Genomic DNA, 12,024 nt, shown 5'->3' with positions numbered 1-12,024 from the left:
AAGGCCTTCCTGTATTGCCCAGCAGCCCTCTCACTTATGCAAATGCAGGACGAGTGGGTGTCCTGTCCCGGGCGTACAGAGTTGGCTCAGGCAGAGGCAATGGGCTGTGTTGCGTCTGAAGCCCAGGATCTTCTGGGGAAGAAGGGGCAGATCCCTCATCCACAGAAGTCCCCAAGGCAGGGGCAGAACAGGCTCTGGGGCAGATAACAGCAAGCCCCTGAGATAAGTTGCTTTGAGGAAAGACAGGCTGGGCTGAGACCCAGACTCCCACAGGGCCTCAGTGCCAAGGCTTGCGCTCGTGTCCGTACAGTGTGTGCCGGGTCCACGGGGAGCAAGCCAACACAGCTGAAACCTCGGTGACAGCAGGGACACCTTCGCCATCGCTCAGACAGGGGCCAGCAAGGCCTCTGAGAGGGGAGGCGGAGAGCACCTGCAAGGCTGTGGGCCCCATCTTCAACAGCCATGATACGTGGCGAGAAAGAGTGGCCGTGGGGCCTGGGCCACTCTCTAGCTTGCTTTCCATCTGGAAATGGAAGCAGAAAAGACTCCCTGTTTTGGAAGAGAAAGCTTCCAGGGATCTTGGGCAATTTAAGGTAGCTAGGAAGAAGCCTCTAGATAAAGATAACAGACCCCTAGATAATAAGGCAGATGTGCCCCTGAGCACAACTTCAAGGTAAAGAACTGTGCCTTAGCTTGCCCCTTGAGTTTGTGGACTCAATCCTACTGGCTACAAAGAGGTAAGCCATAATACATGTACGATGCCAGACACGTGACACCAGGTACCCCAGACCATATGTTGGTGCAGTCAATCCTTATTATTCACTGGTTCTATATTTGCGAATTTGCCAACATGCTAAAATTTGTAACTGCCAAATCAATACTTGTGGTGTTTTCAAATTTTCGCCCACATCACAGGCAAAAAAATTTGAGTTGCCCAATAGCCACGTTCCCAGGTGAGGTTGAACGAGGCGATGCTCTGCCTTCTTGTTTCAGCTCTCTGTAAACAACTATCTTTTTTCACAACCTATTAAGTGCCATGGTTTTCACATTTTTTTCTGCTTTGTGCTGATGATTTTACCAGCCATTCTAAAATGGCCTTCAATCATAGTGCTGAAGGGCTGTCTGGTGTTCCTAGATGCAAGAAGGCTGTGAGGTGTCTTAGAAAGAAAATACACGTGTTTGGTAAGCTTTGTTCAGGCATGAGTTAGAGTGTTGTTGGCCATGGCCGTGAGTGCAACGTTAATGATGCGACGGTATATGCTAAATAAGGCGTGTTTGAACAGAAACATGCATAAAACAAGGTTGGGTATTGATCAGTTGACAAAACTGTTATGCCTGAGTCTCCTAGAAACCTACCCTATACTTCTCCGAGGAGCAATGGCTCAGTCTTCACCAATTCAGTGTTTGAGGTGGCTCTATGGAACACAAGTACTTTGAATTACAAGAACTGACTGTATGTTATTATTGTGAATGGAGGAATAACATTTGCCCATACTTATGTCACGAATGCCCAATTTATCCTGTTTCTGGAATCAGACCCACTGTGTCGGGGAGGCTGGAATCAGCTGCTCCTGTTTGGATGGAACAGATGGAGTGCAGGTGCGCCGGGGGACTCACCAAGCGCGCACGGGGGTTGCGGTGGTAGTACAGCTCTTTATAGTCATCCATCCACACTTCAGCTGCGCGGACGCTGTTGGCCAGAGCCTTGCTGCGGGAGTAGGGAGCTTGCTTGGGGAAAACATGGCCGACGTGGGAGCAGGGGTGTGTTTCCAGAGTCCCACCACACTGCCAGATCTGCACACAGAGCAGAGAGGCCAGGGTGGTGAGCAGGGGATGAGCTACCGGCCCACAAGGTGTGCAGCAGGGCGGCCAGGCACAAAGTAGTCATAATGGACACTGCCAAGACGCTCAGCCTCCGTGGGGCAGGAGGCCACTTACCCAACACACTCGTGACACAGAATGCAGGCAGAGAGAGTGCAAGAAAGCAGCCCCCAGAACAAATACACCACTGGAACCAAGATCCCAAAGTCCATGCACTAAAGCTCATGCACTTGACTCATAGGAGCTCCCCAGAGGCATCACTGGCAATCAATCCATTTACTCATTACATAAAACGCAGGCTCGATTACCTGATCTCTTAGCCACAGAAGATAGGAAAGCAGCAGGGAAGAAGAGAGGTTTGGAAGGGGAAAAGGAAGAGCTTCTAGAAATAGGCAGAGCAGCCTGACACCTAGGGAAGAGGCAGAGAGACCATTAAAAGCACACCCAAAGGCTCAACAGGCAGAGTCATATGGGGCCATTTCACACGGGGACAAACAGCTGTGAACATCTCATTTTCCCAAGGATAGTACAACCAAGTATAGCATCTGGTACTGATTATGGAGGGCATGAGTCCTTGGTGGAAGGCCAAATTCTTGTTTATTAACTCTTTTTATCAGGGTGGAGCACCATATAAAATATTACTAAATCTTAATTTTCGACTGAAAAGCAGAAACATTTACATAAAGTTTTGATGCTTAAAATGTGGGATTCAGAAAAATCTACTGAAATGCTAGGAGTCTTCCCAAGGGGTTTGCATGGGCCATGGACAACAGAATCATTAGGTAGCTTATTATAAAAAGAAAAATCCTGGCCCCACCCTAACTCTATCAAATCTGACTTTTTAGACTGTGCCTATAACTGAGTCTTTTTAACAAGTTTCCCCAACGATTCTTATATGTGTCAATGTGTGAAAGTCACTGTGCTAAAGAAACAAGCTACTTCATAAGGAGCTAATCAAATGAAGGCTCTAGAAGATGGGATCAGGAAACAGGGGTCTGAATTTCAGTCCAATCTGTGCCACTAACTCTTTGAGGGACCTTGGACAAGTCACTTCTCCTCTCCTGGCCTCACTCTTTAGAGTGAGAGAAAGAACTAGATGACTTGCAAGGCCTTTTTCAGCCCCAGATCTATTCAAAGTACATTTTTTGAAAAGTTGAAGCAAGAAGGCAAGCATGTTTATAGGATGTGCGTGTCATTATCATCTTTCAGGATCATTGGATAAATTGCCAATGAGGGAGGAAAAGTCCACCAGGCTGTCATAGCAAATCCCATCATTCCCAAAGAGAGAGAGAACTGGTAAAGAATGAGTCCAAAGAGAACACTGGAATACTTACCCTAAAGGAGAATTCGAGGTTTTCTCCTCCCCAAACTTCCATTCCTGTATCATAAGACCCCAGATATTCAAAATATTTCTTACTCACAGCAAACAGCCCACCAGCCATTGTTGGAGACCTAGAAAGGTGTGATAACCATATTTCACTGTAAGCAGCAGAAGCCAGCACAGTTGATCTCACTAGCTTCCCATCATGAGCCCTTCCATCCATTCACACATCTCTAAGCACAAGCTGCTGTGTTCACACTCTGTGCCACTGAGCTGGGCCTGCAGGCACAGACATACCCCACAGTCCCTGCCCTGAGGAGGCTCATAGGTGTCTCAACAGGCAAGTACATGTTCACCAAGTCAGTCAGCCCTGGGGGACACAGAGGAGAGCAGGGGCAGGGAGGGGAGGGCTAAGTTTCCTGGAGGAGGCACGGTCCGAAGGACGAAAGGGAGTTAGCACAGAAGAGCAGACTGGTGCTCCAGCAGGAGCAGGGGCCTGAGGGGGAAAGAAACCCTCCTACTTTTAGAAGCACAGAGATGTGGAAAGGCCAGAGAGCACTTGCCCCACAGAGGATGGCTGGTGCCAGGCCACGGTGGCCTGTGATCACACGGCTGTGCTCTCACAGGCCAGGCACTCACAGAAGCCACTCAGAGGCCAGAAGCAGAAGACCACAGAAGCAGGCTGGCCTCCTAAAGTGCCCAGTGTAAAATTCCCAGGAGGGCCAGTTCCGCTCCCACTTGAGTGGCTTCCCCTCCAGGACTAGACGGCCAGCATCAGCCTGCGTCTCTGGCTGGTCTTGTTCTCTCCCTACCGGATTCATCCAGAAGCCACAACTGACTTCAGAAATGGCCTGAGGCTTCCATCCTACAGCAGTGTAAGGTCCACACAGCACAGAGATGCGGAGGCAAAAGAGCAGACTTGGAAATAGGAGCAAGGAGAATGTAAGAGCACACAACATTTTAAAACGCCAGGAGCCTCCAGCATCACGGCTTTCCTTGGACCCTGAGCTTGGGGCCAAGCAGGAAAAGGACAGCAATAGTCCCTGTGGAAGGGAAGGTTCTAGACTACAAAGCACTTTCAGGTGTGCTCATCCTAAAAATCCAGGAAATAGGCAGGGTGGATACACTTGTACCTATTTCACAGGTGAGGAAACTGAGATGCAGGGATGTTACGGGATGGAGTGGCCAGCTGTCCCTGAGCATGTCTGGGGGAGGGACAATCGGAGTTCATGCCAGCATGACAGGCTGGATAAGAACCTCCCTACTCTGTGCCTCAGTTTCCAAACCTTCTGAATGAGGGACTGAGCAGCACATTCTCCCGAAGGGACCCTACAGAAGCCTGGCGTCCCCCTCAATTCCTCCCTTCCCCACTCAATTTCTCCTAATTCTTCCAACTCAACATCTCTGGAATCTACCAGTTCTTGCCTTTGTCTCCTGACCTGTCATTTCTGACCTGGAAGACTGCAAAGCCTCCTCTTGGTGTCCCTCTCCACAACCCTGTCCCCTCCAGGCCCCTCACACTTGGTACGCAGCACAGTCTTTAGAGAATGCAACATGCTCAGGTCACTTCCTGCTCAGATCCCTTCAGTGGCTTCTACCCTCTCAGGGCAAAGTCCAGCCCCTCCCTTTGCAGGAACCCCCGCCCCCCAATCTCTCCAGCCACATCTCTGGACATGTTCTCCTCACGCACTCCACTCCAGCCAACAGTGGGTCACCTCGAGGTCAGGGCTCAGGTGCAACGACTCAGGAGCTCAACTGCCAAATGTGGACGCAGACCTAAAACACCCTTCCCAGTTCAACACAGCAGCAGTAAAGCTGGAGTCCTCCTCCTGCCTGGCTCCTACATCTGTCTCCCAGGTGGTGCTGAACTTGGAAGGGGAGAAAGGAGCCAAATTACAACTTTGACACCCCAGAGTGAGAGCTGCTGGTCCTCTTGTGGGGCTTCTCTGCTCAGACCTAGACTTCTTACTGGCTGGAGCTGGCTCTCTCATCCCCAGGTCCACCCACTCCCAGGTCAAAGGGGCTGACGGTGCTCCCTCGAGAATGACCATATGATCCAGCAATCCCACTCCTGGGGGTGCACCCAAAATAACTGAAAACAGGGACTCAGATAATAGCACACCAATGTCCACAGCAGCATTATTTACAATAACCAAAAGATACCCCAGTTGTCTGTCAATAGGTGAATGGATAAACAAAATGTGGCTATATGTACAAAGGAATATTATTCAAAGGAATAATATTCAAAGGAATATTATTTGTACTATATGTACAAAGGAATAATATTCAATAATATTCAGGAATATTATTATTATTAAAATGGAATAAATTTCTGAAGGGACCTTGAAAACATTATGTTGAGTGAAAGAAGCCAAATACAAAATAACAAATATTGTGTGATTCCACTTACATGAAGTACCTAAAAGAGGGAAATTCATAGAGATGGAAAGTAGAATAGAGGTTACCAGGGGCTGGGAAGGGGAGAAGGGGGACTTATTGCTTAATGGTATAGTTTCTCTGTAGGACGATGAAAATGCCCTGGAAACAAGTAGAGGTGATGGTTGCACAGTATTATGAATGTGTAGGATGCTGCTAAAACTGTATACTTAAAGATGGTTAAAATGGTAAATTCTCTATTATGCATATTTTACCACAATTTTAAAATTAAATTGAGTAATTAAAATATACCAGCCAGGCATGGTGGCTCACACCTGTAATCCCAGCACTTTGGGAGGCTGAAGAGGGAAGATAACTTGAACCCAAGAGTTCGAGGCTGTAGTGAGCTATGATGACACCACTGCACTCCAGCCTGGGTGACAGAGCAAGACCCTGTCTCTTAAAATAATTAAAATATACCAATATAAAATCCATGTGTGTCGAGAAGATATTCAATAAAAATAAATAAATGTTCTGGGGAAAAAAGCGGGAGGAAGGGAGGTAGGGACGCCAACAGCTAACCATCCCTCCCGAGTGCCTTCCTTGACAGGTCAGCCAGATGCAACCAGGCACACTTAAAAACTGAGCCACCTAGAGGTCGACCCCTGACCTGATGACGTCGATGGGGGATCGCATCCGTGCCCTCTCCCTCTCGGGAACCACGTGCCACGTGAACACCAGCCTCCAGTCGAAACCGCCAATCTGGGGCTCCCCAGCATTCCCCAGGTACTCGAAGGTGTTCCAGTCAATCACGTCAATCACCGGGCACACCACTGCTGACTCCTCTTCGTGGATCCTGCAAGCACCCCAAGACATCCAGTCACTCCTATGTGGATGGGCAGCAGGAGAACGATTAGGACATTCTAGAACGAACTCGCACACCTGAGAAAGGCCTGCTTGTCTCATTCTAGGTATCTGCAGCCATGTCAGAGCCCTAGCAGGTGAACACCATGGGGGCTGCTGGGGCTGGGTGGTTAATGTGAATAGTCCCACGGCTTGAATATTCTCTGACTCAATCTATGGACACTCTGACCAAACCCTCTATTAATGTCAAGGCATGTAAAAATCAAAGGTAACAGCTGGGTGCAGTGGCTTATGCCTGTAATCCTAGCACAGTGGGAGGCCGAGGAGGAAGGATGGCTTGAAGTCAGGAGTTTGAGACCAGCCTGAGCAAAAGCAAGATCCCGTCTCTACTAAAAATAAAAAAAAATTATCTAGCCTTGGTGGCACATGCCTGTAGTCTCAGCTACCTGGGAGGCTGAGGCAGAAGGATTTCTTGAGCCCAGGAGTTTGAGGTTGCTGTGAGCCAGGCTGACGCCATGGCTCTCTAGCCGGGGCAACAGAGTGAGACTCTGTCTCAAAAAAAAAAAAAAAAAAAAGTTAACTTTTTGAGAAACAGAAAGCAGATTCTCAATTTCTCAGGAGTGCAATAGGTTTAATCACAGTGAAACATCTTAACGTCAAGAAATAATTATCTCCCTCAAAATAAAGAGGGACCCAGACCAAAGGTTCAGCTCTGGAGTTTGAATATAAATTCTAATCCTACTCCCTAATGGCTGTGTGACATTAGCCGAGACACCTAACCTCTCAGAGCCTCTTGTCTCAATGGTAACACTGGAATAATAATACCTATTTATAGGGTTAACATGAGACTTTCCCAAGAAAATGTTTGTAAGATGGCTGGCAGAGAACCTGGAGCTACTGCTATTCTTTTCTTTCAATTTTTGTTATTGTAAAATTTCACACATAATGAAAAATGCTGTAATTTCCTTTTGCCTGCATGGGGGTTTAGATATTCCCTCCACAAACATCATTACCAGCCCAGCCACCCTTCCACGTGCTCCCAGACTGTGTTTCTTTGTATTCAACACCACACCAGGAAAGATGAGCTGAGACTGGACCACGTGAACACTAGATTTCTTTGGTTTACATTTTAGGGGCTGTTACCTGAAATGGAAGGACTAAAAAGCCTAACAGTCACACCACACAGGACAATGAAGCAGAGATCAACCAGACTTGAGCTACAGTGCCTTTAGAGGGGATATTATAAATACCACACTGAGGTCAGAATTACAATTTTAAGGGAAATTGCACTGTTCAAGACAGGTTGTGTGAGGCAGAGACTCAAATCTGTGAGTTCCCCAAATTGAGGAAGTTGCAGACTGGGTATCCGCCAACACCCACTCTTCAAAGAAATTGAGGGCATTATTAAAAGGGTGGAGAGGTCCAATGGTCAGACCTGCTGGGCAAGTCCCAAGACACTGCCTGGCCCTGACGAAGACCAGGTCCTCCAGGAACTGATGACATACGATCCAGCTGGTTGGAACCACCCATAACCTAATTTTTACAGGAAGGGGGACAACAGGGGGGTGCTGTGCCAGCACCGGAGTACAGGGCTGCAAATCCTGGGTAGAGAGTGTGCAAGCCTCACGGGGATGCTATTGGCATCTGTTCTTTGCTGCGCAGGGCTGACCTGTTTATGAAATGCCAGGAGCACTACCTGATTGACATGACAACCAAGAACACCCTCCCACATATCCAAAAGCGTAACTGCTCCTGGCTGGAAGCACCTGAGAGACAGTCTGCAGTCCAACGTGTTCCAACTCTGGTGCACACTCAAGTCCCCTGGGAAGCTTTTGAAAATCCAAAAGCACAGGCCCCAGCCCCAGAGAGTCACATCCAAATGGTCTGCCCTAAGACCAAGCACTGGTATGTTTAAAAAGTTCCCCAGGTATTTCTAATAGACAACCAGGGTGAAAAGCCCCCTCATCTACAGGCACAGAGCAAGGACGTGGCTACAGGGAGGGCAGGCCACTCTCCAAAGGGTGGGCTGCAGTGGAATTCTAGGTGGCATTAGGGAATCAGCTGAAGAGGAAAAACGTCCCCTCCCTGTGACTTCAGACCAGCCTAGCAGTGGCCATCTACGTGCACCGTGGGGGAAGAGGAACCCACTGGTCCAGCTGAGAGCAGGCACTCGATTATTACTAAGTTCTAAATGATCTCAGACTCCATCACAGGCCTGAGGAACGCTGAGTCTCCACTGCTGATGAAGCTGGTCAGATCTGAGAAGGAAAAGAGGCAGCTATAGCACCTGTCGGGGTCAGATCCAGGACAGCAGGAAGGGGCAGAGCAGGGGACAGCTTGGTCACGTCCAGGAAGGGAGAGCAGGTCCCTACCTCTTCCAGATGACCCTAGCAACCCAAGTGTTGGTGGCCATTGGGAAGCAGTTTCCCAGCTGCAGAGACTCTGAACCCCAGCCTTTGCCCACCCCACAGAGGGGAGACCAGACAGAGACACCCTTGTATCTTCCTCTCCCTCCTGGTTTGCCTGCCTGGCTCCTGACTTCTGTAATACAGATAGGAGAATGGGTGGAAAGAGACAGAAGGGACAAAAGTTGGGGCCCAGCGAATGGGGGCTTCCTGGAGGGGTAAGTACAAGGGTGAGTGAACAGCAGGGACAACAGCCTTGAGAACTAAGCTGCATCGTGGCTTTCATGGGCCTCTTCTTCCACAAAAAGAATAGACATATTAAAAAGTATGTTTTATGACTACAGTGGTATAAAGACAAATATAATCCAGGTTAGATTCATTATTATGATATTCATTTCTTCCCCTTCTGATTTTAAAAGAAATGAACGTAAACAAATTTTTGTGGGTCCCTTCCAGGTTCAAGGGCCCTGGGCACTGTGCTTCCTGGGTGTAATGGATAAGTCAGTTTGAAAGAAATACAGCCAAAGGTATATTCTCTAGCAGTGTGATTCTATTTGATTGACAATTTTTTAAAAATTTTCTTGGTAGAGGACACTTCCTAAATTTTCTACAATAAACTTGGATAAGAAGGAATAATAGAAGCAAACAGTGACACAGGGCCTCCTCCAAGCTGGCCTGTTCTAAACACTTTCTATGTGTTAAATCACTTAAGGGTCTCAACAACCCGATGAAGTGGGGACTGTCATCATGCCCAGTGACAGAGGATCTGCCCGAGGAGTAGCTGGACCCAGGCGTCCACTGCCTCTCCAGCAACGTGATGCATTTGTTCCCTCTCCAGGTGGGTGGCTCACGCACCTCTGCAGCAGCGGCTCCAGCCACCCCTCGTGGCACTCACAGTGACAGTCGAGGAAGGTCAGCACGTCACCCTTCGCCACAGATGCCCCCAGCAGCCGGGCTCGCACCAGGCCCTCTCTCTTGCTCGCGCGGATCAGGCGCACCTTGGGCAGGCCCGACAGCTCATTGGCCAAGCGCTCCTTCAAGTGCTCTGGGGAGAAAAGCAGAGTGATATGGGTCACACACTCCTGGCAGAGCACCTCATCCCAAGCCAGAACTTCCCCACACCTCCCTGTTCCAAAAAGAAGATGAAACAGACAGGAGCCTCCTTTGCTCTGCTGCCTGCAATGTCCTGACCTCATGCAGAACCAAGGTTGGAAGAGCTCTGAAGGCCGGGGGGGGGGGGGTCTGGGGTGGAAGGATTCCAGAACCACCATTTGCTCCCCATCGAAACACAGGCACACTGAATCGTACACTTTAAATGCACGGTGAACCGCATGCTGTACAACTATATCTCAGTAAAGCAGCTACCAAAGAAATACTTTATAGCTTGACTTGTGAACATTAAAACACACACACACACACACATACACACACACACACACACACGAACCAACTAAACACCGTTTTTCAAAAAGCAGTAATTATGCTAACCGAAATCTTCTCAGGAGTACTTTACAGTTTATAGTAGTAGTAACAATTATAATGTCAGCTAACATTAAAGAGGAACTGCTGTGCCAAGTACTGTCCAAGTGATTTATAGACAAACCCATCTGATCACAACAATCCTATGGTGCAGGTGTTGGTATTTTGAGGACACTGAGGCCAGAGAGGCTAAGGAACTTGCCCAAGGTCACAGAGCAAGTAAGCTGAGGAGCCATGATTTGAACCCAGGGAATCTGGCTGTAGACTCCATAAGCTTAACACTAGTCCAGAGCCGCCTTCTGTAATTTCTCATCCTTACTAAACAAATCAAAAACTTGTTAGGGTCTATCCCATTTTGCAGAATGGGAATGAGTTGAACAGGTATACCCACAGTGAGCCCTGGCCTCCAGGTCTCCCGACTCCACAGACAGGACTCTGGGACTGGAGGCCAATTCACACACCTCAACGGGTTGGGTGGAGGCAGGTGGGAACCTGTGCAGGCAAAATAAAAATGAGAGCATTTCCTCATATCAGTGTGGGCTTTGGGCTCAAAGTCCTCAACCATTAGTGAAGGGGAAATTTTTATAAAATGTTCAGGTTGCTTCATAGTTTACGAAAATGTTTCTCTAATTATCCTTGATGCTTAAAAACATTCATTGGTAGGTTTTTTTTAAAATCCTAATTATAACTGCAAATAAGCTGACGGCAGGAATAAGGGAGGTAACTGCAAGCGAAGCTAATTAGCTAGTGCCTAGCGAACACACAGGAATATGGCTGTGTAGCCTCCCTGTACCCACGACAGGATCTGCCAGCATTAATTTTATGTCTGCTGCACTGTCTTCCTGCATCTGGGAGGGCTGACACCTTTCATCAAGCTCATACTGACTCCGCAGAAACGGTGGGAGGGCGGCAGGGCAGACCTTCCTAATTCATTACGGGTTCCGTGGGCACCTGCTCTGCTTTCAAAAGTTCCCACAGTGGTACCAGGGAAGCCTGGCCCACACTGCCTAACGCTTCTGGGAGAACTGAGCTGTGTCAGAAGGCATGCATGCCTGCTTGCTACGGAGCTGTTTACTCTCATAAAGAGAAAATAAATAATGTGACATTTGCTTTTAGATTAATATATTTGTGAAATGTTGTTTTTTCACTTTATGTTTTAAACTATTTCATAAACATGGAAGTTATCATCTAACAAGAGCTAACTATATACCAGGCATCAACCTAGCACATTATCCACCTTATCTCATTTAATTCTCACCATGATCCTACAAGGTAGGAACTATTATTATTCCCATTTTACAGGGGCTGAAGCAAAGATTGCAACTAGTTATGGTCATTGCTCAAAGTTGCATAGTCGCTAGGTGTTGGAGGGGGGATTCAAACCCATGCAGTGAGACTGAAGGCAACCCTGAGAAGAAATGACAATAGGAAACATAGACGAGCACCTACTATGAGCTGGATGACACATGGGGTTCTGTCCTATATGTGATCATATTTAATCCTCACTTCAACTCTCTGAGACAGGTGTGGATAGAACCATTTGCAGGAGAGAAACTGAGGCTCAGACAAGACAAGCAACTCACTCAAAGGGCTATGACCGGATCGTGGTGAAACCTGCTTCAGACCCAGGTGCCCTGCCCCCAGAACTCAGAGCCCACTAGGCCACACCCCGGCCTGGCTTGCACACTGCCATGAAGACTGTTGCTTGTGCCATAAACCCACCCTGCCCATGATCTGCAGCTGAGCACATGCCACCAG

At 48.2% G+C, this 12,024-nt stretch overlaps 1 protein-coding gene across 2 annotated transcripts in view; it reads right to left on the bottom strand.

The window, feature by feature from the left end:
* Positions 1 to 12,024, bottom strand: part of GALNT12 (polypeptide N-acetylgalactosaminyltransferase 12) — a 40,402-nt gene that overhangs the window by 14,754 nt on the left and 13,624 nt on the right. For both annotated transcript variants that reach the window (XM_076008868.1, XM_012769015.2), the window contains exons 3-6: positions 9,643 to 9,832; positions 6,189 to 6,374; positions 3,156 to 3,273; positions 1,618 to 1,794 (exon numbers count right to left, since the gene is read on the bottom strand). In XM_076008868.1, the coding sequence (XP_075864983.1) occupies positions 1,618 to 1,794; positions 3,156 to 3,273; positions 6,189 to 6,374; positions 9,643 to 9,832 (671 nt within the window). The remainder of the gene's footprint in view (positions 1 to 1,617; positions 1,795 to 3,155; positions 3,274 to 6,188; positions 6,375 to 9,642; positions 9,833 to 12,024) is intronic.

This window comes from Microcebus murinus, chromosome 12, assembly GCF_040939455.1.
Source record: "Microcebus murinus isolate Inina chromosome 12, M.murinus_Inina_mat1.0, whole genome shotgun sequence".
In the NCBI taxonomy this organism is placed as follows: domain Eukaryota; kingdom Metazoa; phylum Chordata; class Mammalia; order Primates; family Cheirogaleidae; genus Microcebus; species Microcebus murinus.
Note: the sequence above shows the minus strand (reverse complement) of the source record. Positions and strands in the feature narration are given on the sequence as shown.